This window comes from Lycium ferocissimum, chromosome 10, assembly GCF_029784015.1.
Source record: "Lycium ferocissimum isolate CSIRO_LF1 chromosome 10, AGI_CSIRO_Lferr_CH_V1, whole genome shotgun sequence".
Taxonomy (NCBI): Eukaryota; Viridiplantae; Streptophyta; class Magnoliopsida; order Solanales; family Solanaceae; genus Lycium; species Lycium ferocissimum.
In genome coordinates, this window is record NC_081351.1 from 19,838,767 (window position 1) to 19,866,497 (window position 27,731).

Genomic DNA, 27,731 nt, shown 5'->3' on the forward strand with positions numbered 1-27,731 from the left:
AGACCCACAACAACTCATCCAGAACTTTCAAGAGATTAATGACACATAATTTTACAAATGTCACCTCGAACTACATCAGACTCACTTTGTCCCAATCTAAATGTAGCAATAAATTACATACAAAAACTCGATTGCCTTTCCAATTTCTCCACTGGTTTAATGTAGCAACTAAGAAAAACATAATGTTAATGCAGAACTTGCATTGCAACAACTGCTAGAAGTAACCTAATGAATGATTGAAATTGGAATGATCAGCCCCAAATTCTTCCAAGGGGTGAATAGTTTGTGTAATGGTCAGGTAATTACAGTTTATCTAAAGACTCCTCATTGGATATCAGTTCTTCTAGACATGGAAAATTAGCTGGCAATGACAGTAACGGTTCCTCTACCGATAATCCTTTCAATGCCAATGCTAAAGAATACCCTAAAGCCCGGGCCACTGGTACTGCAACTGCATTTCCTACTTGTATGTACCTAAGAAACATGAAATGAGTTCAAGTCAGACCCTGTGAAAAAAGGATGTTGCTAAAAATTTTCAAGTCTAAAATGTTCTATAATGAGAAAACATGTCACACCACCTACGTCTCAGTCCTAAACAAGTGAGGATCAGCTATATGAATCCTCACCCTCACTGCTTCATTTAGGCTCAACTCATGTCATGATCATACCAACATTATTACTATTTTTTTAAAAAAAAACAAACAAAAAAAGTGGAACAACAATAGTAATAGTATTAGAAGTTCTCTAACAAGTCTAAAACCTAAAACAAGAAAACATGTCACTAATGGAAATCAGACACCTTGAGCAGGACAATTTTTAGACAGAATTTGTAGAAAATGTCAAAATTACATGCTGATATAGCAGAAGATTAGATTTGCATCCAACCAAATTGCACAAATAAACCTCTCGACAACCGAGCAGTTCTTCAAAACTATAGGCTGATTCCTAATTTGATTTTGGCATGTTCATTGACAAGTTTCACGAGTTCCGACCAACTTTAAGTGGTACCGTCTGACGGGACATAAAGTATAAGAAAGGAAGACACTTGAAACATGTAATCTAGAACAACACTAGATATATACATCATATCATTAAGGGTAAAATGCAAACTTTAAAGTTAAATTATTTCTAATATGGAAAGGTGACATTTTTGGGACATACTAAAAAAGAAAACGTTCACAGAAATCAGGACAGAGGAAGTAATTACATATAATTAAATATATGATCAGTTGTTAAACCTTAACCTTATAAGTGATGTAAACAAGAGTAAGTTAATTTTTTTTAATGGCAGTCAATAAAATAGATCAAAATAATGCAGGCTAGCTGGATGTTCAGGAAGGTGTTTGAGGCAAGGGAGTAAGTCAGGCAGATGCATATTGATGGCCACTCTAAGCAGTCTGATTAGGCAATTCTACGAGCACCTACCCCAAGATGGACTGGAAGTATCTCATGTGCAAGAATGCAACCAGACCAAAATCTATTTTTACTCTCTGGATATATTTACATCGCCACGTGAATACTGTAGATAATTTCGCAAAATGGGGCATCAATGTGGATCCTACTTGTGTGTTATGCAAGAATACGCCAGAAACTAGTTCTGCTCTGGATGAGACTTCTAACTTGGTTGCAGGAACCTCACTTCTAACAAGCTACCAAAGGGAACTCCAGGAAGGCTAGGGTGATGAAGCAGATCTACAAGTGAAGCAATTTATAATATCTGGACTGAGAGGAATACCATGGTGTTTGATAAAGTTGAAAGGGTAATGTCTGTGTACATTCTACCCTCGCAGACCGCACTTGGTGGGATTTCACTGGGTATGTTGTTGTTGGACTAGGAGGAATACCAGGGTGTTTGATGAAGTTGAAATGTGAGAGAGCATATGCAATGTGAGGGTAACTGGAGCAATGAGAAATTACCTGCAGACTTTAATTTTCTAATGAGGATACCCTCCCTAGGAGGTGAGCCTTTCATATGGTAGTTTTTGGCTAGAACATGATACTGTGTCTTTTTTTCTTTTGAAAAAGCAAGCTGTTTATGTAGCTTTGCTGTGTTATGTAATGCCCAAAAAAATAAATAGATCACACAAATACACCATCAACTGGTCACTATTATGATTAAAATGTTACCTTTCTTTTATTGGTCCTGTCAATTTGTAGTAATCAGGGAAACCTTGCAGCCGTGCATTTTCACGGATAGTAAGCACTCTGTCCTGCAATGGATGTAATACGGCCTGAAAGGGGGTCAAGAACAACAAGCATCAGAATATACCAAGTAAAGATGCAAAAGTGTAATTTTAAGACAACGCAAACGCAAAGGAACCTGATTGTGGGGCTGTGCTCTTGTAACAATTGTTGAAACTATTTCGTCCCACCATAAACGACCAAATGGCCTGCATAATATCAAATACCATGACAACAATAGAACCATTATGGTGGGTCAGGGGTAGTAGTGCAAGCTAAATCAAATTAGGAGAACATTGTATCATTACTTTGATGAAGTACCACGAACAAAAGTCATCGCGTAGTCAGGGACCTGTGAAGTTGAAGAATCATAAGAAATGAAAACAACCATCAAAATGACATGGTGGCACAAAAAGCAAATCATACCAAAGGCTTTCCCGAAGTAAGTTTTACTCTTTCCACATCCGGATCCCATTCAACAATATTGTCAGCACGAACACGAACCCCGGGCAAGTCCCTGAAGTTCGCACCCTATAATCATGGAAGAAGGAATCAACAACCCAAAGGATTTACTCATATCACTACCACAAATAGCAGGAAACAACAGTGTAATACCTTTCGCTTGGGAATTTGACATACACGCTGATAGTCATCTTCATTTAACTGTAGAGGCCGATGATCATACAAAACAGTACCCAATGTACCTATGATATAAAAATGCAATCAAAATATATAAAAGAAACTTAAACCACTATTCAACTTATCTGAAGGTGTAAATTTATTTAGTGAGATACTGAACTATTTCAGGCAATACCTAGTTACACTATGGAAGTTCCAATATCTAAAAGGTGTGGCTTTTAGGGCCTGATTGGAAATCAGTGTAATTACAATGACTTATTTGTTGGTCATAATGTTATTTCATGTTTGGTTACACAAGTGTAATTACAAAGTTTGATCATTTTTATTTTACATAAACTAATTAAAAAATTAAAGAAGAACATGTAAATATTATTCAATGTGTGACAAAGATATTATATAAGAAAATATTAAAAATGAAATAAGAAAGAATTAAAAAATCAATTGGTAATTAAGCACAATTCAAGGAGAAAAATTAAAATGAGTAATAAAACTTAAATGGTGATCTAGGAATAAAATTAAGATATCATTAACGACGTCATAGACTTCATGCTTGGGCACATGCCAGGCATATCTAGTAAAATTTACAAGCTTTCACATTAAATTAACGATTCCAAGCGCATAACTAATGAAACTTCCTAGGCTATTATGCATCGTATATCTGGTTTTGACTCGAGAATTTTAGGTACATGTGATAAGGTATAGAAGTCATTGATCAATGTGTCTAAGGGGCAAGAACGAGGCCAATATAGAAGTAGCATTTTATCAAGTGACTAATATGTGATGCACAGTAAATAACTTTAGCATAAAATCTAATACATCTAACTGCATATTGATACTACTCCTCCTAATCACAATCTATTAAGGAAATATAGTATTGAGCACCAATGAATAGTCTAAAAGAGAATGAAGTGGATAAAAACCGAGAGACATGGTTTAAATACTAGTAGAAACAAATGATTTCTTCTCATTTGCCTACTTTTGGTGGGAAGATACCCAATAATGAGTTGGTGAAATAGCCAAGGTGCACACAAGTTGACTTGAACACTACAGTGATCCAAAGAAGTACAATAATATTGCAGTTAAGCAATTTATTCAGACACAATACTACCAAGATAAATCAACTCACCATCCCTCCTTGATCTAATGAAACGTTGGAAGTCAGATTTGGGCTCATCAGTATATGGCATTTCATCCCTTGACTCATTATTTTCCACCTAAAAATCAAAATTATTTGCATAAAGAAACGAACACAGCCATATCAAGGTTATGTTGAACTGATTGGAAGTCTATCTTTTGAGCAAATTCATTATCTATTACATACAGGAGGAAGATCTGAAAGTGCATCCTCAAGAAAAAGTTCTTTCTTTAGCTTGACCTTCATGCCCTCTTCATATGCTACTGCATTTAACTGTATTCAGATTCAAAATCACATTCAGCCAATAGCAATCTAAAAGATTATGCATCATTATAATAAATTCAATAGACTACCTCAAATTCTGTGGGAGTGAGACCACGTCTCACAACAACATTATGTGTGGGCAACGGATATTGTGGCAATTTCTGGAAGATGAGAAGAGATTTAAGTTGAGTACAAAGTACAACAAGAAAAAAAATAAGAATAATAATTTTTTCACCTCCGAATGAAGAGCACCCCACATGAAGACACGCATACGAAATTGTGGAAGTCCATACACCCCAGCTACCATCATTCCCATCCGTGCTTGATAGTTCATTCCAACAAGTCTGCTCAATGCATATCTTCCCAGGAAACCATCTGCAAACCTGACCAAGTCCACCACATTTTCCATTAACACAAACCTTGGTTTCAAGAACTCCACAATGCCCATGAATACTTCAAGTTGTTTATTTTTCGGATCTTGTAATGGATTCTGCTTATCCCTAAAACGATTAAACCCACTTATGCCCTGGCAAGGAGGGCCTCCACATATGGCGTCAACTTCCCCCTAATTATAGCCAATGGATAAGTTAAAATAAATGAACTGCAATCAGAAAGATAAAATCATGTCGTGGAGATCCAGAACTAGACAAAAGATAGAAAGAAGCAGAGAAAGCCAACTTACAGGCAATGGCAAAACACTTGTTTTGAAGCCCTTGGTCACAAAGTCCTTTATTTTCTTTTGGCAACCACTATAAGCATATAACAAGCATTAGATAAATGTATTAATAATGCAAAACATGGATTCACAATTTGTTGCTTAGTTTGGAAATCATACACTAAGCCCTCTATTGGCTCCCATGTGTCTTCATCTGGGCCATAACCCTTCCAACTTACCTAGTCACAATAAGTAAGTGAAGTGATATGAGGAACAAACAGAAAACACAATAACTTGTATACAAAGTCCTGTGTTGTTCACCAGCAGTAGTCTATAAAATATATACCAAAGAGTTATCGGTATAGTAGGCAAGTTAGGATGCAAAAGCTTCCAGGTATGGTGAATAAATACCTTAAAGTAAAGGCCAGGCTTCTTTATTTCCTTTGGGTCTCCATAGCAAACTTCTAAAATCTCTTGCACCTCAAAAATTTCACCTTCTTCCTCATCACCAGATCCCTCATCCTCATCTCCACCATCATTGTCTTCCTCCTCATCCTCAACTTTCAGCAACGGGTGTGGTGGGGTATTGCTTTTCAACAAGGAGCAGGATGCACAAAGCTGCTCCCACTCTTTCAAAAGCAATAAGAAATCTGAGGCAGCCTCATTCCTCACCTACATAACACATACAATTTCTTCAATTAAAGAACAAAAAGAAGATAGATAAACATATCATCCCATCACTCATTACCTCTGTCTCTGGGTGGTTCACTTTCAAGCTATCACAAGCATATCGATTTAGGTCAACAGCCCATTTCTGCAGTCAAGATATACATAAACTGTTAAGATAGCAAATTAAATAGAAGTATTCCTTTTATGATAGCTTAAGCTTTTAGATATAGTAGTCACACACTTTGACATGATACCAAAACAGTAAAGGTGATGCATTCAAACCTCTTTACCACTCTTCAACACTTGGTCTTTCCACAAGCTTGGCCCATCAGAAAAGTAGGCACATATGTGAAGGGATGTGTTGATTACACATTTAAGTAAATAAAGAGTGTCTCATCTCTAATATTTTAAAATTTTAGATAAGGTGGTTACATAATTCAACAAAAACAAACACAAAACTGGAGAAAGGACAAGAACAACCATATTGGATAATAGAACATACTGTGACAAGTTTAACACCGCAATTGTCAGCACCCAAGCACAGCCCAGTGGACATTCCTCCACAACCTGAATAGAGATCCAAGAGCTTCTTTTCTTGCTTCTGTTCATTAACCTCTGCAATATCACTGTCGCTTGATATGGTAGAATCTGATTCACTATCAGGACTTGAAACATCTGCAAGAATAGCAGTCCCTATTATTTCAGAGAAATAACTAATAGGCGTCTTCGGAAAAAAGGAAATGCTTTCTTCCAAAAACTATTTTCAAGTTTTGGTTGGTGAGAAGAAAATATCTTCAAAAAACTATTTATTAAAGATTAATTAATAATGTCAACAAATTAAATAGTGTTCTGCATTGAAAATTTGATTAAGTATTGATTGGAGGAAAAAAAAATGAAAAATTGAGATATTTTGTTTTGTTAAATCAAACATACCTTTAAGAAAACAATGGACTTTAGTTATTTTGTTCATGAAAAGAACACTTTATGAAAATACCTGATGGTAAGCTAATAAAGGATGAGTATGGAAGCAGGTACTTCATGTCATAGTAATAGTCAGATTCTGATCTCAAACTTTCCTTCAACTGTAAGCTTACCTACAAACAATATCCAACACACATTAGTGTTGCTCCCCAAAAGCTAGCTCATAAGCAGAAGATTGCTCAACACCATTTAAGCAGACCACCAATCCATTCCCAATCAATGTGGGACACTAACCCACTCTAACACCCCCACCATCCCTTCACACCCAAGCCCAACTGGAGCGTGGACAATACAATATGGGGTCTCAAATGGTGAAGGAACTGGCTCTAATACCATGTAAAGATATGGCACTTGGTTCTAGCTCATGAGAAAAGGATTGTCAAGTCCATATAAGCAGCCCACCAGTCCATTCCCAAACAAATGTGGAACTCTTAACATAACCCACTCTATCATTAAGTAAAAGCTTACATTTGAGGATATTGGAACAATCTTGATTTTCTTTACAAGGCAATCAAGAGGGTTGTCATCCTTAACTTCTGATAGGAATACACGCTTGTTGTCGATAAATTGGTCAAGAGCTTTAATTACCTGATGAAAGAACAAAGGTTACAGGCACCAAAATATTGTGATGATGAGAAGAACTAGCCTCATAAGTTAGGTATTTTCTTACAGTATCCTTGGCTCTGTAAAACCATTGAGCAGTAAAATACTTCGTACCATCAACACCTTGAAAAAATTCAACAATCTTGCATATGTAATCATCTTCACCATCTGCAGCCTATATAATTAAAAAAAAAAAAACAATGATTGATCTTCATATCAAATGATCATATACCTCTAATTAGAAAGAACTGTTAGGGAGATTTAATGCATGTAATTATGGAGGTTTTCCTGCTTTAAGGTATATATGTAATATGTAATTTATTTTCACAAATAACTTGTGGAAGGAAAACTTCTTTTGCAAAAAAATTAGACTTATCAAAATGGTAAAAAAAAAATCAATTAGATTCTAGAAAATCCAAAAAGAAAGAACAAGAAGGTAATGTGGTAGAGATAGTTATTTTTCAAGGTGTAATCAATTCCGAACCCAAAGACTAACTATACTTAATTGTAGCATTCACCTTTACATACGCATCATCCCCGAGTTTATAAAGCTGATTGTCAACCAATGCCTGGGTAAAATGGTTCTTAGCCTGGATTAATTGGTCGGAATCGTCTTGACTGGACAAAGTACAACATATATAGCATAAATATCAAATGGCACCAACATAAACTAGATGAAACTAAAAGAGAGGGAAATTCTATTGTGCAATGCACAACTTTCTGTAGCCTTTGCAAACTTACCAATTTAAGCTCATAGCTGCAACATTTGACTTCACCTGATCCTGCTCATCAGTAAAATAATAAAGTATTATATTAATGTTAAATAACAACTAAAACAACAACAAGAAATGTTACTAATAAGCACATGGCACTAAGCAGTACACTTTATTCATAATGTTGTCTTGATTAATATTTCAAGATGCTAAGTATTTTTGTTTTCTATTGTTGCATTCTTCAAGAAAGAATCCACGGGTTAAAAGAGACACTGCTAGGAACCATGGTGCCCAAACGTCAGCCAACAAACAAAGCACCAAGCTTATGTTGCATTAACCTTCATGACTTAAGCATGCCTCAAAAGGGCCTTCTAATGACAAATATTCAAGTACACTCACATACTCAATATTTATCAAACATATAGGGCCTAAATTAAAATGTTCAATCAGAATTGAAACATATTAACTTCTATATTTTAGCTATGCAATTTGTTAAGGTTCAAAAACAACTAGACAAGATCAAAAGAACCTTTTTTAAAGGGACCCTCCTTCTTAAGAATTCTCCAAAAAAGGAATTTTGCCTCAAAGTGATTGGTGGAATTTAGGAAAAGAAAAACAATTCGTTTTAGGAAGAACGTCTTTGAGTTTTTTCAAAACAAATGAACATCAAAGCAAAAAATGGACTTCATATCATATTCTAGAAGGATGAATGGATGGGTAACTCAACTCGAATGGATGATAAATCACCTTAACTTTTCCCAAATTACATATGATTCAATCTATCCTCTCACTAAACAAAGAGAACAGCAACTGAACCAATAATACACAAAATGTATATAATTGGGTGTCTGACAAGTGACAACCTGCTTAGCCTACTTGCCAGATTGGACAATTGCATAGTGAATGAGCAGGCAGTTGACAAACTAAAGTGGAGCAACACAAATGAAGAATACTCTTGTGCTCATAGTGAAATCATTGGTCTTGGAAGCAAATCTGGAAAACAATCTATCCTCTCACTAAACAAAGAGAACAGCAACTAGAATCGGATCTTTAGGGAAAATGTATATAATTGGGTGTCTGACAAGTGACAACCTACTTAGCCTACTTGCCAGATTGGACAATTGCATAGTGAATGAGCAGGCAGTTGACAAACTAAAGTGGAGCAACACAAATGAAGGCTCATAGTGAAATCTATCTTGGAAGCAAATCTGGTCTATCTTCACTAAACAAAGAGAACAGCAACCAGAATCGGATCTTTATGCATTAATTGGGTGTCTGACAAGTGACAACCTATTTTCCTTTCTCTTTGAGTTGAGGGTCTATAGTGAATGAGCAACATCTCTGACAAACAAAGTAGGAGCAACACAAATGAAGAATACTCTTGTGCTTAGAGTGAAATCATTGGTTTACTAAAACAAAGTGTTAAATCATTTGTTTGATAATCTATGAAACTTGTTTGGCCTAGGACAACTTAGCAGAAGGAACATACAAATTGCTAATAGATGTTATAGATGAGTCACCAAAATAGAGAAACCAAAAGTCAGCTATTTTTCCACTATATAATTGTTACAGGTCTCTAGAATTGTAGCACCTCATATCTTTGGGCTCTTGTTTGACTCATAAGATGGGATGTAATGGAACCAAGATGAGAAGTGTACGAGGTGTTTTGAAACCTACAAAAAGTATAGAAGAATATTTGGGCAAATTAGAGTTGGAAGCTTGCACTGCAGACCATGTTTTCAAGTGAAATTGCAGAAGGGCTTACTTCAAGCAACTATAACCCCCTTATTAGTTGGAATTTGAGAAAGCATCCTTGATGAAAGTTGTGGCTATTTGAAATACCTTTCCATCCAATAAATATAAAGGAAAAACGGATCTCTATTTTTCAGCAAAAATAAATATGCACCTATTTTACTGGATCAGTACCGGACTGCAAGTGCGCAGCAAGGCTTCAGGTGCTCAACAGCGCACCAGAGGCCACCTGCTTACGATCTCCGAGCAATTAGCCACTTCCAGCTGATCTAGCCGAAACAAGTTCGAAAGTCATTTTAAAATCCCTAGGTCGTACTCCACACCCTAAATACAAAAACTTGCTGTAGAAAGGGAAGTCATCAAACGAAATTGTTGTTTAGCTGCTTTGTTTTGCTGTCATGTCTCTCTTTTGCACTTTTTTGGTAAAACGGAGTTACTTGTCCAAATAAAGAAGGAGAAGAAACATGGTCGAGTTTGCAACTGCAAGATTGCACAATAAATGATCTTTCATTTCCCTAAGTGCAGCTTTCTTTCCTTGATTCAAAGACCAACAGGAAACTGCCATAGTTGAATTAACTATTTTGAACATGACCTGTTCTGTTTTGATTATACTGCCAGTAGTTTATTTTCATTAGTTCCATCGAAACCTACAACTCGTTAATTTTATATGCAGTGGAGCATGAGGTTCTGTAAAGAGAAAGAGGAAGACTACGAAGGAGTATCAACAACAGCAGCAAAAAAAAACCATCTTACAGCCATCGCCGCACCACTAGTAGGGATCACACACAATGTGCCAAGTTAAAACAAAAAGAGGCCGAGCATGATGCTGTTTCAGGACAACTTTACATTTGACTGTAAATGTAGCTATGACTTCAATCATGTCTTACTGATTGTCCCTCAGTTGACTTTGCCATGGAGTGACAAAAGTTCACAATTTTGCGTGATGAAGAAGAGGATTTAAACTGCCGATGGGCTCACACACATGGGTTTAAACTCTAAATTGATTCTAATTCTTGTTACAACATGTGTCTTTACATCAACATTTGTTAAGCTTTTACACACAGCACCTGGTTGCAATGCAAAAGAATAGCATTTGTCGCAGTTGGCTCACCTGAGGTGGTTAATTCCAGTGATATCTATCTCCGACTTTGCACAAACTAAGTGATTAAATTCATCAGTTTGGTCTTAATCTTCAGGGATACATTCTCATTAACCATGTAAGGTGAGCATTGATATTGTAGCTCCTTTCACTTCATTCCTTGTTTCTTCTTAAAGCAATAAAAAAACATTTATGTTAATTACTTCGTATGTTTCAGTTTACTAACTCACTTTCATTTGTCATCGTTTCAAAAAAAATTTATATTTAACTTTCAAATTGTCTATGGTACATGCCATCCATGCCTAACAAAACTCTAAACTATCTAATACAGAGTATTTGATAGATTAAACTTTTCATGTAACTATTGCTGTGGGGTTTTCCATTCAACAAGAGGGAAAAATCTACCATTCAAAATAAGAATAAGAACGCCAAGGAGCAAAATATAGGTATATTCATACTGAAGGAAAAAGATACACTTCCCAAATCAGATAACACTTCCCAAATCAGATAAGCTTTCAACTTCTATAAATCGAAACTCTAGTTACCAAAATTCAGAAAATAGACCCACCCCCATATCAACAAATCATTCAATTCTGTTTCTTTTACCCCTATCTGACCTTTTTGTCTTGTCCTCTCTTGAGCCGAGGGTCTTTCGAAAACAACCTCCCTAACCTTCAACGTGGGGTAAGGTCTGCGTAGGCTTTACCCTCCGCAGACCCCACATTGTGGGATTCTACTGGGTATGTTTTTGTTGTTGTCTCTTTCTTTTACCCTTACCAACAACATTCTTGTCCTCCAAGAAACGAATTCTCTTGTTCACAGCATCAAGTTTGGATTCCACTAGGGTCAGAATATCTTTCTCTCCTTGTTCTTCTTCATCTTTTTCTTTTTCTTTTTCTTCTTCTGATGATGATGATAGTTCCTTGGCCTTTTTTTTGGGTTTTTTATTTTGAGTGTACATAGCAAGAACTTCTTTAACAGCATCCAAACTTTCAGGCCAAGTTTGAAGTTCTCCTTGAGGACTTGTAATAATAGTACAGACAGGGATATCACAGAGAGTTGAAAGCTCCATTGTTTTCCTCTTTATGCATTCTTTTCTCACTTGATAAGTTTTTGGATTGTTTGTTTTGATCTTCTTGTTTTGATCTTCTTCTGCCATGGCTTGAAACCCTTATTCCCACCCAAAAAAAAAAAAAAAATTGAGGAAGTGTAAGAGTCCTGAGAAGAATGTGTATATTTATATGTAGGTTTTTTGTTTGGGAGTTTTGTAGTTTTGGTAATAGAAGTTGCCTAATTAAGTTGTAATTACTGTTTCCTAATTTGAGTAGGAATAGGATTAATTCTTTTTCTTTTCTTGAGGAGGTTGGTGAAAAGCCTAGATTATAGCAATACGAGTTTTACCCCCGCAAAATTGCCTACTTAATAAATCGGGTCTATTTGGGATACTTTAGACAACTTTGTTACTATAAAATATATTCTTAAAGGTCATTTGGTATAATGGATAAGCAAAAATAGTCTTGAGATAATAATTTAGTACCATGTTACCCCACGTTTAGTTGTGATAAAATCACACGATCGCGGGATTAGAGTGCTATTTTATCCCACATAGAGGGTGAAATAACAATCCCGATATAACTAATCTCAGTATTTTATCTCGGGATAACTTGTTCCCCAACCAAACGGTGGACTTCATAAAAATAATCCCAGTTTAATAAACATATTTCTAATCTCGGGGCTAAAAAGAATTCATTCTATATGTCCCAATAACTTTATGCAATGATTTATAGTCCCAACCAAACGAGCCCTAACTTCATAAAAATACTATTTCTATCGAAATAGAATCAATAAGTTCACTCACATAAATTAAGAAAACAACTACGATAATGCAAACAGTAATAAACCTTGTTAAGGTAGCGATGAGGATATTGCTGCTTCGCTTCCTCCTCCGTTACAGCTTCACCAGAAAACTCACATTCCTGCTCCTCATTCCCCTGCACAGCTCTTCTCACCTGCTTTTGAGCAGACAATTCATCATTCGAGCTTTCACATACTGATTCCTCAACTTCTTCTTCTTCTATAAATTCATCATCATCATCACACTCAACAACTGGATCCGACTTTTCCACTATGATATTATTATCATTACACTCAACACGCGAAGCAGTCACCGTAGCTTCATTAACAAATAATGGATCCGTATTTTCGACTACTACATGTTGATTTAACTTCGTTTTTGGAGTAGAAAAAGCTTTACGTTTGTTCTTCTTATTTAACGATATTGATGTAGTAGTAGAATCTGATGATTCCGGTGACTTAGATGAAGCTTTCCGTTTGCTCGGCATTACGCTGTGCGAGAAAATAATGCTATGAAAATATGGAAAGAGTGAGTAGATATTTATAGTGGGGGATATATGGAGAGTTTTTTTATTGGGAGTTGTGAATATTTGAAACCGTTTATTTGGAATAGTAGTAGTGCAAAATTTTGAAAGAAAAGCGGGAACCGGATTTGAAGGAATTTTACGGAAGTGGATTGGATTTTGTGGCGTCACGTCCGGTTAGTGACTAGCTTAGTTAGCTGTGTCGTGTGTGAAAATGTTTTTCAGAAAAATAAGGTGCCGTTTGGTAATAAATATCAAAAACAATTTTACTTTTATTGAAATTTTTGAAGTTGGAGTTGGAGTTGGAGTTGTGTTTGGCCATAGTTTTTGAAATTGCAGTTTTTGGTGAAATGTAGTGTAAAAATTTTGAAAAACAAGTTTTTCTTGTTTTTGATATTCCGGAATTCCGAATATTTATGGCCAAACGCCTAAAAGTACAAAAAGTGAAAAAAAAATTTCGAAAAAAGTGAATAATTTTTATGGCCAAACGGCTACTAAATCATGCCATAAGAATTATCAACTTTTTTCCTGTAATAGTAATTGTTTACTTTAATCAAAATCAATGTTTTTTATTATAAATAAAATTTTAAATTTAAAAAATGTTACAAATTTATTTTCCAACTTTATCTTTATGAATTCCAAGTAAAGTGTTATATTCTCTCTTTTGCATAAAATATAAATAAACACTTACACAATTTCATTTTCAACTTCATGAATTTCAAATAAAGTGAAAAGTATTTGAAATCTATGGCCAAATGCGTACTAAATTATCATAAATATTACTATTAGATCTTTTTGAACAGACTCATTTTTTTTTTTTACAAATATCTTATAACTGGTAACTTAGTTTTTTTTAGGAGAACACGATTTGATTTGCTAGTATTATTATCAATGTAATTAAAAATCTTTTACGAAAATACTTTTCACTCTCTAACCAAACACATGACCAATTTTTCAACAAAAATATTTTCATAAAATAAGTCACTTCTTTCGCAAAATTACTTCAATCGTACTAAACACATCCTGTTTAATGTCTTGATAATGGCAAATTGATATACATCCGAGCAAAGAAAGGTACAAACACTAAAGCATGTTGCATAAACATTGTATGGTAGTATCATGGAATTTTTCGAGTAACTATTAGTAGGCGTATGGACATGATTTAGTTGATTTTTAAGAAAAATATACTCATGTATTTCAATTTATGTGAACATTTTACTATTTGGAGAGTCTACAAGATGGTTTTTTGACCACGCTTGCCTTACATTTTTTTTAAATTATTTTTAAATTTAAATTATCAAGACTTATAGTGTTTTTAACGCAGTTTCTAAATATATAAATTTTGTTTTTACAAACTTAAAAAATCTATGTCAAAATTTAAGGTCAAAATTATAAAGTTTGAACCTTATACTCCGAAAAGGTTCACATAAATTAAAACGGAGGAAGTAGTATGTAAAGTTAAGTTGAAAAATAATATTTGAAAGTTAAAGTTATATTTGGACATAAAAATAGAGTCAGAATTTTTATGAGTAAAACATAAAAAAATCTACAACTTGTGTTTTAAAAATTTGTTTTTCAAACGTCAAATTCTATAATTCAGTTGACGTCCAAACATTCCACATGAATACAGAATATGTCGGCTTACTTTAATTAAGTGCTTCGTTATTTTATGGCGTGAACCCCATGGCTTTATTCATTTAAGGAATGCAATCTACATATTCTATAAAGGAAGCATTTTACTATAAATGTGCTTCATTAAATTATTAGCTCAAACTATTGATTGGAACAAATTAATAAGTACTGAAATTAAATTTCTCTTCTTACCATATTCTCATGATATCATTGTTACACCAAATCCAGTTTCACAGAGTGGTCTTTTTAACTTTATTTAACTTTTACCATAATAATAAAATTTGTGTAAATATAAATATTCGCGAGTACTTCTCCTCCTTCTCCATCTTTACATATGTGTTTTTAAAAATTGAAGATAGATTGCTTGTTTGTGGTTGTTTTTAACTGGTTTGGTTAAAGAAACTTGAAAAACAATATTGTTAAGTTTTATTGAGCTTGCTTGATTTTTATTAATTTTTGAAGATTTGGATTGAACCAAGCCATTGTAAATTGTTTGAATAGCAGATTGAGAGTCACTTAAAATTTGATTTAAACTAGTTTGGGTCGAAGCAAAAACATATTGGTGAAATTTTCGCAAGACAAGTTTATGACAATTAGCGAGAATAGCCAATTTATAACGATCCTCATGGTTTATGACACCTAATGAAAATTATGACCCGCTAAAATCATCAAAATTTTATGACCAATTTATAGGTATTTGGACATCTCCTCTCTCCTTCTCCATCTTTACATATGTGTTTTTTAAAATTGAAGTAGATTTAATTGTTTGAAATGGTCTGTTTTGATACTTCCATATATTTGCTTTGCCCACGATAATTATGGAAACCGAATTCACAAAATAACTATTTTTATTATTTACAATATATCAGCTATTCAACAACAATTAATTCATATTTGAAGAGTTTGCTTTCGTTTGCTTTATTTTTTTTCATTGAACTAGATTCCCACTTATCATTGAAAACAAGATAATCAATTGTTTATATAAAATTGAATACAGTGAAAGCGTATACGTATAATTAAAAAAGTAAAAAAGTTAAATAACATGACTAAGTATTGGAGGTGGGACAGAAAAAATAATTAACATTAATGGGCAATTTACTGCTAATTTATACGAAGGCAAGATTTTCTAGATTTAAATATCAAAGATATATTTTCCTAACCGTTATGACGTACTTGATTTAGCTAATTAAATCTACACCATGAATATTAAATTGGGACATGTGTCATTCATCTAGGATAGAATTTGGAAAAAATGGAAAGGAGGGGGATCCACTTTCTAGCAATCGTAAGGATTTGTGATAACGCAGTCTGACATATTTATGGCAATAACGCAGTCTGACATATTTATGGCAACTTATTGGGACCCATTAACCAATTTCTGGCCGCAAATTTTACTTGTAATTTTTTTCAAAGGAGCTCAATATGTAAAAGGTGACAATGCAAGACCATATTTGTGCAAACCACCCACTTTTACTAGACAAATTGACATTACCAACTTTAAAATAACAACCACTTACGATACATCATTTACCTAAGACATTACACAAAAATTGCAGCACATATAAAACAAGAATAAATAGTTTTCAACTGAGTGACAAACGAGCGTTAGCATGTGCAATGAGTCTTAATTTAGGTGCTGAAAAAAGGTTACTGCTGGGAATTCTTGGACTCTGCAGCAGTTACTTCTTTAACCACAAGGAGTGAGTTTCTTGTTGCCAGCACCACGGGGGTTATCATCTTTCCAGTCATCCCATGCTCTTGCCTTGTCTTGAGCAGCGTCATCATCTTCTTCATCCTCTTCACCTGGCCTTGACTTTGGGGCATCCCTGTGCCATGAAGAATTTGCTTCTTCCATGAATTTCACAGTCCTCTCTTGCCATTCGTTCATCATATTCATCTCTGTTAACCCAGCTTCTTCTATGCTCATGGTTGGCAATCTAAAATTTGAATAAACATATGAGAATTAGCTCTTCAAGGCTTATAGCTTGTTTGGCCAAGCTTCAACGAAGCCAAAAGTACTTACTTTTTCAAGAAAGTGCTTATTTTAGAGATTTGAGGTGTTTGGCCAAGCTTTTAGGAAAAAAATAAGTGTTTTTTTTTTTTTATAGCAATAGTAGTAATTTTTGAAAAGCTGATAAAAGTAGAAGTATTTTTGGAAACTTGGTCAAGCAGAATTGCTGCTCTAATATTGACAAGTATTTTTCAAATTGATTAGTCAAACACAAATTGCTACTCTCCAAAAGTAATTTTTCGAAAAACACTTTTCAAAATAATCAAATTTGGAAGCTGCCAAAACAAGACTACTACTTGTCCATCTAGGTATTTAAAATGGAGTACCATATTAACTTCGTATTCAAGAGATGATGCATACCTATAATGAGGCTGAAAGACCTGGGCAGCTATTCTTTCCCGTTCAGTTGTTGGGTTCTGACCAACAAGACTTGCAGGTCCAAAAAGTAAAGGCTGGTGTTTATGTTCATGCGCCTCTGAAACCTTGGCCCTCCCTTCTATGACATCTTGTGCAAAAGTGGCACAGGTGATAGGTGCTGCAGGTTTTGTATAGCGAGCTCGTGCAGCAGCATCGCGATGCCAAGATTCTGCTTTTTCAGTGCGTTCATCAAGTATTAGCTGAGAAAAGTCTTTCTCCCCATCCTACAAACGAAGTGACGTTATGTGTTGAAGCAAAAGCACAATCTAGAGAGCAATGCTAAAAAAACTGTCTTTACGATATGGAGTAACGGGTTCATGGAGTTGCAGAAGAAAGGCATTGCAACTTAATGCTGATCTTTTAGGTAGTCTTCGAGGGAAGGATTAGACCCCCCCACCCCCCCACAAAAACCCCACAACCAAAAAAAAAAAAAGGAGGAGAAACAAGCAGAACTGCTGCAGTCATTTAAAAGCAGAAGATGACGGTAGAGAGAAATCCACAAGAAGCAGTACTGCTGCAGTCATTTAAAGTAGCATCACCTCCTCTTGATCTAGCATCATCTAATCATTAGTATTCCTAACCACTCCCAACAAACTCCAGCAAAATAGTTCAGTAAAGGTCTCTCTCTTAGAAAAATGCCCCGTGTTCCGGATTGTACAGGGGCGGAAAGCACAGGCTCAAATGAATAATGAAACGAACTCATTAAAAGGGAGAGATAATTAAAGCTCTAACGCACAAGTTCAAATATCAATTACCACAATCAGAGGCTACCAGTAGTCCAGAACAGAATGGCAAAGAGAAAGAAGCCAAATCAACTAATTAAGTTTAATAGTACCTGAAGCTGCTTCTCCCTGACAGCAGATAGTATTTCTTCCTCTTTCTTCAGCATTTCAAGCAAATCAAAGGCCTGCAGGGCAGTGATTTCAAAGATATGAAGATAAGGTACCACGCACAGGAAATAAATATTCAATTCCAATGAGTACACAAGATCATGGCAAACCTTACAAAGGGCCAAGGAGATAGTTGTAAGCCATGCCTGCAATGCGGTTTTGAAGAATCAGACATTTACTCAAAGTGGGATATAGAAGCTAAAACTTGAGGTTGGAAATAATTTAAAAGAAGAGATAGCAAATTTTGCATTTGAATCAGACGTATTTAGAGGAAAAATATAGTTCAATCCAAGAAATCAAATGGCATCTAATTTACAAAGGAAGATTCTTCCAATAAAATCGTATCCAGAATGGAAAACTCCTTAGCCATTGATGTCATGTGCAAATCCTTGTGATAGGTTCAAAGGGTGACGGTCAACATTTCATGCAGACAAACAAATACAAATAATGAGTGTCTATCCATAAATCCACTGAACGTAAGCTTCAATTTTGTGAACTTCACTTGTCAACCTCCAGAAGAACATTGCAGCAACTGCTTGATCCCAACCAGCATCATTCAACAGAATCTATAACTTCTTTTTTTATAACTTATTTTAGATCATTTATTTTAGGATTGATCAGCTTATAAAACTGTTTTGACTAATTCCTTGAATGAGACTAATTCATTGAATGATAAGGATGACAGCCAATTAAGTGCCATAAAAGTTACAACAAAAAGATAAGAAAAAAAGAAGCTTATGCTGATGCCCATGACACAACTAGAGGAATTAACTAACCTCCCTTTCTTCTTCACCGTCATCATCCGACACATCATCTTCTCCAGTCTCCACAGGACTAGACAGTGCAGCTGCTTTAGTTGATCGCCCACGACGCTCCTTCCGCTCCTTCAATTCAAGTAGTTTTGACTCGGCAGCTCTTTGGCGTTTGAACCGAGCAATCTAAAGTAACATAACGTACTTAATGATTTAATCTCACTAAAAATTAAAAGAATCTAAGCTTGAGAGCGATAAGATACCGAGCCTTAAATATAACAGTCGCAAACAGCAATTCAACCGAGAAATCTAGCTTACCTTCTTAGCTCTACGATCTAGAGCAGTACTAGCTCCACCTTGTTTAGATGTCTCCATCTCCTCTTCAGGAACAAGCTCCATTGTCTCACAAAAAGAAATGAATTCCTAGCAATATTGGCAAATTAACATGTGAAGATATCAATACAATATATTTCATTTTCCCTCTTAGAAAACAATCTATTGCATAGCTTAAACCCCTAATAGTATTTACTTTTAGCTTAGCTTGTGAAGCCTTGAGTACTTCTATCCTGTCACCTCCTGCAATTTTTTCTGTTAGCTCTGCGAGATAGTAGGGGACCTGCAATAATGAAATATAAGACTCCATACCAATTGCGTGTAAACCAGCTCAACCAAAACAAGATCAAGGAAAACTGTAATTCAATTATCAAACAAACTAAAACTCGAAATGGATAAAGCAAGAACATCAAGCTTGACATTAGAGGATTCTGATAGATGCTCAGGCTACTGATGGTTGCATGGACCTACATTAAAAATAGTTGACCGAAACGTAAGAGCAACTACCACCGCCTAAAATAAGTTGATAAAGGAGTTCCCAACCCTGACCAATGAGAAATTCGCTCAGGTTCTGCGTAGTGCCAAAACAGCCAGCTGATTCCCTTGCAATCACAAACATGATCTTACATAAGTTAGACCAAGGCCATACTTCTATGAGATTTGAACATGAGCCCTGTCAACATCATCACCACCTTGATTTAACCTATAAACCACTAGGCCAAGGCTTCATTAAGGAAATTCTAGCACTCATAACTTTAAGCATCAAAAGTTCAAAAAAAAAAATATATATATATATATATATATGCAAAACTAAAAGTACCCACGGGTACTTATCATAACTTACACCAACAACTAACTCTCAGTCCCAAACAAGATGGGTTTGGCTATAAGCTCATCATTCCATTTAAACTCAACTCGTGTCATAATTTAAATTTGGGAAAAACAGAAAATGAGATAATAAAATGACACCAATAAAAGACAAAAAACAACCAGTAACAACAGAACTAACACTTGGTGCTGATAGTACTCACCAGAACATATTTGAGATTGGCTGTGCTAATATCATCTTTAGTCTCATTAAGAGAAAACAGCCCCAATTTACCGATCATTTCTTCACACACTCTCAAAATCTCGCAACCTTTCCTCACTGTTTCCTGCAAATTCACAACCAAAACAAACAAAAATTCAATTAAAAAGCGGAAAAAATCAGATCTTTCAGCATAATTTCTCCGATATAAAGAAAAATTTACTTGATAAATAATTACTCTCTCCGTCCAATTTTACTTGTCCACTATACTAAAAATAGATGTTCACTTTTACTTGTCTAATTTAGAAAATCAAGAGATAATTTACCATCTTATACCTATTTTATCCTTATTATTAAATACACTATGTAATTATCTTCAATTCAATTTCCCAATACATAATAGTTAGGTGTGATACAGTAAAATTTCGCAACTTTTCCTCTCTACTTCCTACAAATCCACAATCAAAATAAACACAAATTCAATTAACAAGAAAAAAAAAAAAAAAGAGATCTTTCCGCATAATTCCTCGGATATATATATAAAAATGCTCTTAATCAACGCTTGATTCCAATGCCGAAGCATGGATTTTCAACTGTAATGTGGTATATTATTACTCCCTCAGTTCCAATTTAAGTGAAGGTGTTTGACTGGGCACGAAATTTAAGAGAAAAAAGAACGACTTTTGAAACATGTGGTCTAAAATAAGCTATGAAAAATTTTGTAGCTACAAATCATTTCAGCAAGGGTAAAATGGTACGTTTGAAGTTAAATTGCTACTAAACAAACATAATTCAATTCACAAGTGAAAAAAATCAGATCTTTCAGCATAACTTCTCAAATATAAATAAAAATGTACTTGATCAATACTCGATTCCGAAAAAGCATGGACTTTTCGAGCCTGCTCGAAAAGAGCTGGCAAAGGCATCTCTTGTATGTTCAATTCTCCCATAGGTAGTAGTATTAGCTTTTGAATTGAAATTGAAAATATATGGCTAAATTAAACAGCAAAGGCCAAATTTATCCCTCTATAAAAAATAGTTTAATTATACCCCTCATTATACTTTCGGTCCAAATATACCCCTACCACTTTCGGTCCGAATATACCCTTCCCATTATACTTTTTATACTGATTTACCCTTAATTTTGACAGGTGTCAAGCTTAGAAACAAATGACCCACAATCCACAACAAAAACAAAACACAAATTCAATAAACAAGTGAAAAAATCAGATTTTTCAACATAATTAATCCGATATAAATGGACGAGTTACTGACCCGCCCAAAAGTTACTTGAGCTGAAATGGGTTGCACTAAAATGGGCTAAAACACCGGTTGTAATCCAACCCGCCCAATTACTAAACTTTAATTATTATTTTTTTGTTTGTTCTTTTATATTTTTTTACTCCCTCCGTCCCTATTTAAGTGTCCTGCTTTCATCTCCTCACACACTCTCAAAATCTCGCAACCTTTACTCATTGTATCCTACAAATCCACAACAAAAACAAAACACAAATTCAATTCACCAGCAAAAAAAATCAGATCTTTCAGCATAATTTATCAGATATATAGAAAAATGTAGTTGATCAACGCTCGATCTCGACAACGAAGCATAAAACAAACACAAATTCAATTAACAATGAAAAGATCAGGTCTTTCAGCATCATTTCTCCGATATGGACTGAATTTGGGCGGGTCAAAATGGACTGACTCAATAAATGGACGAGTTACTGACCCACCAAAAGTTACTTGGGCTGAAATGGTTTTGTACTAAAATGCGGGTTGTAATCCAATCCGCCCAATTCTTACTGAACTATAATTTTTTTTTTGTTTGTTCTTTTGTATTTTTTACTCGCTCCGTCACTATTTAAGTACCTTACTTTCATTTCCTCACACACTCTCAAAACCTCGCTATCTTTACTCATTGTATCCTACAAATCCACAACAAAAACAAAACACAAATTCAATTAACAAGAAAAAAAAAAATATCTTTCAGCATAATTAAAGAAAAAATGTACTTGATCAGCGCTCGATTCTGAATAAGCATGGATTTTTCGAGCCTGTTCGAAAAGAACTGGCAAAGGCATCTCTTGTATGTTCAGTTCTCCCATTGGTAATAGTAATAGCTTTTGAATTGAAAATGAAAATATATTGCTAAATTAAACAGCAAAGGGCCAAATATATCCTTGTACTATAAAAAAATAGTTTAAATATACTCTCAATATACTTTCAGTCCAAATTTACCCCTACCACTTCCCTCCCATTATAATTTTGATACGTGTAAAGCTCATAATCAAATGAACCACAATCCACAACAAAAACAAAACACAAATTCAATTAACAATTAAAAAAAAAAAAAAAAAAACTTGCAGCATAATTTCTCAGACATACAGAAAAATGCACAACTAAAACAAACAAAAATTCAACTAACAAGCAAAAAAAAAAAAACTTTTCAGCACAATTAAAGAAAAATGTTCTTGATCAACGCTCGATTCTGAAAAAACATGGATTTTTCGAGCCTGTTCGAAAAGAGCTGGCAATGGCATCTCTTGTATGTTCAATTCGCCCATTGCTGATAGTATTAGCTTTTGAGTTGAAACTGAAAAATATATTGCTAAATTAAACCGCAAAGGGCCAAATATATCCCTGTCCTATCAAAAATAGTTTAAATATACCCTCATTATACTTTCGGTCCAAAAATACCCCTACCACTTCCCTCCCATTATACTTTTACACTGATTTACCCTTAATTTTGACACATGTCACGCGCAGAATCAAATGACCCACAATCCACAACAAAAGCAAAACACTCATTCAATTAACAACAAGCAACAAAATCAGATCTTTCGACATAATTTCTCAGATATGTAGAAAAATGTACTTGATCAATGCTCGATTCCGATGCTAAAGCACAGATTTTTCGAGCCTGTTCGAAAAGAGCTGGCAATGGCATCTCTTGTATGTTCAATTCGCCCATTGCTAGTAGTATTAGTTTTTGAGTTGAAACTGAAAAATATATTGCTAAATTAAACGGCAAAGGGCCAAATATATCCCTGTACTATCAAAAATGGTTTAAATATACCCTCGTTATACTTTCGGTCCAAATTTAACCCTACCACTTCCCTCCCATTATACTTTTTACACTGATTTGCCCTTAATTTTGACACGTGTCAAGCTCAGAAACAAATGAACCACAATCCACAACTAAAACAAAACACAAATTCAATTAACAATTAAAAAAAAAAAAAAACCTAATCTTTTCAGCATAATTAAAGAAAAATGTTCTTGATCAACGCTCGATTCTGAAAAAACATGGATTTTTTTGAGCCTGTTCGAAAAGAGCCGGCAATGGCATCTCTTGTATGTTCAATTCGCCCATTGCTGATAGTATTAGCTTTTGAGTTGAGACTGAAAAATATATTGCTAAATTAAACCGCAAAGGGCCTAATATATCCCTGTACTATCAAAAATAGTTTAAATATACCCTCATTATACTTTCGGTCCAAATTTACCCCTACCACTTCCCTCCCATTATACTTTTTACACTGACTTACCCTTAATTTTGACACGTGTCAAGCTCAGAATCAAAGGAACCACAATCCACAACAAAAACAAAACACAAATTCAATTAACAACAAGCAACAAAATCAGATCTTTCAGGATAATTTCTCAGATATGTAGAAAAATGTACTTGATCAATGCTCGATTCCGATGCTAAAGCACGGATTTTTCGAGCCTGTTCGAAGAGAGCTGGCAATGGCATCTCTTGTATGTTCAATTCGCCCATTGCTAGTAGTATTAGTTTTTGAGTTGAAACTGAAAAATATATTGCTAAATTAAACGGCAAAGGGCCAAATATATCCCTGTACTATCAAAAATGGTTTAAATATATACCTCGTTATACTTTCGGTCCAAATTTAACCCTACCACTTCCCTCCCATTATACTTTTTATACTGATTTGCCCTAAATTTTGACACGTGTCAAGCTCAGAAACAAATGAACCACAATCCACAACTAAAACAAAACACAAATTCAATTAACAATTAAAAAAAAAAAAAATCTTTCAGCATAATTTCTCAGACATACAGAAAAATGTACAACCAAAACAAACATAAATTCAATTAACAAGTGGAAAAAATCACATCTTTCAGCATAATTTCTCAAATATAAATAAAAATGTACTTGATCAACACTTGATTCTGAAAAATCATGGATTTTTCGAGCTTGTTCGAATAGTGCTGGCAATGGCATATCTTGTATGTTTAATTCGCCCATTCCTAGTACTATTAGCTTTTCAATTGGAATAAAATTGAAATTGGGGATTTTGGAATGGTTGAAATTAGGGTTTGGTGATTTTGAATGGGTAGAGAAAGCGGGTTTGTTCTAGGATGTCCGAGTATCTTCGCGGCAATTTGGCAAAAATGTATTGCTGAAAATTAAATTTAAATGAAGTAAGGGTGTGTTTGGTATGATAGAAGATATTTTTTCAAGAAATAAATGAGTTTCCTGCTCGTTTTTTTTTTTTTTTTTGTATCCGGTAGGTAAGTTGGAAAATGTCATTTAAAGACTATTAAGAGCATTTAAATATTTTTTTTAAAAAAACAATGAGATTTTTGAATTCATGGTGCAACTTGTGATCGTGGGGATAAGGGAGTGAGGGATAAGGTAGGTGGGGGGAGGCAATAGGTGAGATAGTAGGATTAGGGGGTGGGTGGGGGTAGTGGCGTTTGAGGGTGGGGTAAGGGCAAGGCAGGTTAGGCGTGGGTAGATAGTGTGGGGTGGATTAGGGATGCATTGATGTGTTTTTATTAATCTGAAAAATATTTTTCTTCAAAAATTTTAAAGAGAATATTTTCTCTTATTTTGTTGAAAATATTTTTTAAATAAATTTAGTGCAACCAAGTAAGAAAAATAGAAAAACATTTTTCGGCATACCAAACACACCCAAAGATATTGATTTTTCGAGCATGTTCGAAAAGAGCTGGCAATGGCAGCTCTTCCATGTTCAATTCGCTCGTTGCTAGTAATATTAGCTTTTGAATTGGAAGAAAAATCAGAATTTTGTGAGAATGAGATTGAAATTGTTGAAATTAGGGTTTTGATTTGAATCTACAAACTATAGAGAAAGCGGATTCATACTGAGATATTCGAGTATCTTCGCGGCAATTTGGCAAAAATATTTTTCAATATATTAAGTGCAACCAAACAAGGAATAATACGAAAATATTTTCTGTCGTACCAAATACACCCCAAAATAAGTAGTATAAAGAAAATTGTACTTGATCAATGCTTTTTTTTCGAGCTCGTTCGAAGAGAGCTGGTAAAGCCATCTCTTGTATGTTCAATTCGCCCGTCGATGGTAGTATTAACTTTTGAATCGAAAGAGAAAAGAATAGAAAACAGATTTTTGTGAGAACGAGATTGAAATTGGGGATTTTTTTTCTTTTTTTCATTACATAGGAGTAGAGGAAGGGAAAAAGGGGAGGGGATTACAACGTGGGGATTCGAACCCTCATAAACAAGGTGACTTCAGTTGGTCAACCAACTGAGCTACTAAGATCCCTACAAATTGGAGATTGGAATTGTTGAAATTAGGGTTTAATGTGAATCTACGAAAGCGGGTTTGTTCTATGATGTCCGAGTATCTTCGCAGCAATTTGGCAAAAACGTATTGCTAAAATTAATTTTAATCCTACTAAGGGTGTGTTTGGTTTGACGAAAAATGTTTCTCAATAAAATATTTTCTCGAAAAATAAGTAATTTTCTGACATTTTTTTTATATATTTGGTACGTAAGTTGAAAAATATTATTTTAAGAGCATTTATGTATATTTGAAGCAAAATACTATGAGGTTTTTGAAGTAGTACGGATAGAGGGGTAACGTAGGTATTAGGTAGGCGATGGGTAGGGTAGTAGGATTAGGAGGTGGAGGCAGGTGAGGGTAGTAGGATTAGGAGGTGAGGGTGGGGGTGAGTGGATAGTCCTGTAACACCTCGTAAAATCTGTACTAAACCATATCCATGACTCAGGAGGTTAGAAACCCAAGAAGGAGAGTGTTGGAATCGAAAATATGTTTCAGTTCAGAAAATCATGTGTTACGCTCCATAGGACGGCCCATAACATGTGTTATGGCCCGTCTCTCATACCGTAACAGGCAACGCTTGGAAAATCACCGTCTCGTAACTTTTGGACCAAAGGACGGTTCATCGTTACGGACGCGTAACATGTTGGGTGCACGTAACGAGTGACCTAACGACCTCTCCAAACTAAGTTGTTCACTGGAATTTTGGCCCATGTTACGGTCCAGTGTTACGGACCGTAACGGTGCCGCGACTGAAACGTTAAAAGAACGGGAATTCAGTTTTATTTCATTATTTCCATTCCTCTCAAGCCCTAACACGAAAACCCTCTCCTCTCAACTTCTCCAAGCATCAAGGTAAGCCTCTTAACACCGTCCTAAGTGAATTCCATTAATTTCCCTTGAACCCTAAGTAGAATCTCATGCTTTAACATAGGTTTTCAAGAAAACCCAATTATAGGAATTCAAGACCAAGGTTAGGATTCTCCTTCCAAGATCGATTTTTGTTGCAAATTGGAATATTACTAGGTATGTAGACGCTATCCACGTGTGGGAACATCCTTGTTCTTCCCCATGTTTCAGTATTCCATGTTTATACAAACTAGGGTTAGGATTCTAGGTATACTCATGATAAACCCTAGACACTTGAACCATGATATATTATATTGTCAGTTATAATTCCGTTGATTAGTCTTAAATTACCGTTTTGGTGATTGAGACTCAGTCCGTAATCTATGAAAAACCCATAATTTGCATCCCATGGGTTCTATAACACAAGATATGAGATATTATGCTTATTTCCATGAAAAATATATATATGTATTTGTTGTCGTGTCTTCGTATCTATGTTCATGTTAAGAATCGATGTCTTCGATTACCTTTCATGTTCGGGAGTTGTATTAATACCGAGAAGGCTCAGATAGCGCGAAACTACGTATGCCGATGTAGGATAAGGATCGCTCCGCCCAGTTAGGACGATTCCTTCATGTTTTTCCCATTGAGGGATTTTGTATCCATTCATGTCATGTTCACGTCTTGTACCCCGACAAGGTACAAGATGGCTTAGCTGATCGGGCAGAGATCAGACTCCACGTTTCTCCCCGTGGTGGTTCATGTCGGTATTACAGTTATTATCATGTTTTCATCTCGGCATATTATTTCATGTTTTCGGTAGTCGTATCATGATTAGTTTCGGTATTCGGTTTCGATTCATGTTCGGTTTCGGTTTCATGTCTATATATTATGTGCACACTTATTTCTCTCATGTGTTTACATGCGTACATTCAAAATGCGACGTCCCCTTTTATTGCCTTGGGGCTTGCATTTCACGATGCGAGTGTTTACGGGACGACGTCTCTGGTTAGGATACGAATCGGCTTATTGGTGATCCCCATCTCATCCAGAGTTTAGATATTGTCCTTCTTTATTTGATTTTGCATCTAAAGGTATGCTGGGGGCCTTGTCCAAGCAAGTATGTTTTCTTGTTCAGACTCATGTTAGAGGTTTCATAGACCAGACAAGCT

At 35.1% G+C, this 27,731-nt stretch overlaps 3 protein-coding genes across 3 annotated transcripts; all 3 read right to left on the minus strand.

Moving 5' to 3' along the window:
- Positions 1 to 13,036, minus strand: LOC132032726 (DNA (cytosine-5)-methyltransferase CMT3-like). The gene is made up of 21 exons (XM_059422427.1): positions 12,593 to 13,036; positions 7,869 to 7,909; positions 7,646 to 7,745; positions 7,195 to 7,302; positions 6,993 to 7,112; positions 6,538 to 6,637; positions 6,046 to 6,218; positions 5,623 to 5,688; positions 5,286 to 5,546; positions 5,055 to 5,113; positions 4,902 to 4,968; positions 4,455 to 4,784; positions 4,309 to 4,380; positions 4,142 to 4,228; positions 3,947 to 4,034; positions 2,797 to 2,885; positions 2,608 to 2,712; positions 2,490 to 2,533; positions 2,321 to 2,390; positions 2,128 to 2,231; positions 1 to 474 (listed from the first exon to the last, which is right to left on the minus strand). The coding sequence occupies exons 1-21, from the start codon at positions 13,031 to 13,033 to the stop codon at positions 303 to 305; spliced, it is 2,697 nt and encodes an 898-aa protein (XP_059278410.1). The 5' UTR covers positions 13,034 to 13,036; the 3' UTR covers positions 1 to 302.
- LOC132032728 (agamous-like MADS-box protein AGL81) lies at positions 10,769 to 12,172 on the minus strand. Its single transcript, XM_059422428.1, has one exon. The coding sequence runs from the start codon at positions 11,848 to 11,850 to the stop codon at positions 11,425 to 11,427; it is 426 nt and encodes a 141-aa protein (XP_059278411.1). The 5' UTR covers positions 11,851 to 12,172; the 3' UTR covers positions 10,769 to 11,424.
- A 3,115-nt stretch (positions 13,037 to 16,151) lies between the features above and the next one.
- On the minus strand, positions 16,152 to 24,548 carry LOC132032729 (PP2A regulatory subunit TAP46). The gene is made up of 9 exons (XM_059422429.1): positions 24,312 to 24,548; positions 20,136 to 20,258; positions 19,301 to 19,387; positions 19,090 to 19,194; positions 18,796 to 18,957; positions 18,130 to 18,165; positions 17,965 to 18,036; positions 17,073 to 17,353; positions 16,152 to 16,638 (listed from the first exon to the last, which is right to left on the minus strand). Exons 1-9 carry the CDS (start codon positions 24,402 to 24,404, stop codon positions 16,389 to 16,391), a joined length of 1,209 nt encoding a protein of 402 aa, XP_059278412.1. The 5' UTR covers positions 24,405 to 24,548; the 3' UTR covers positions 16,152 to 16,388.
- Positions 24,549 to 27,731: the final 3,183 nt, after the last annotated feature.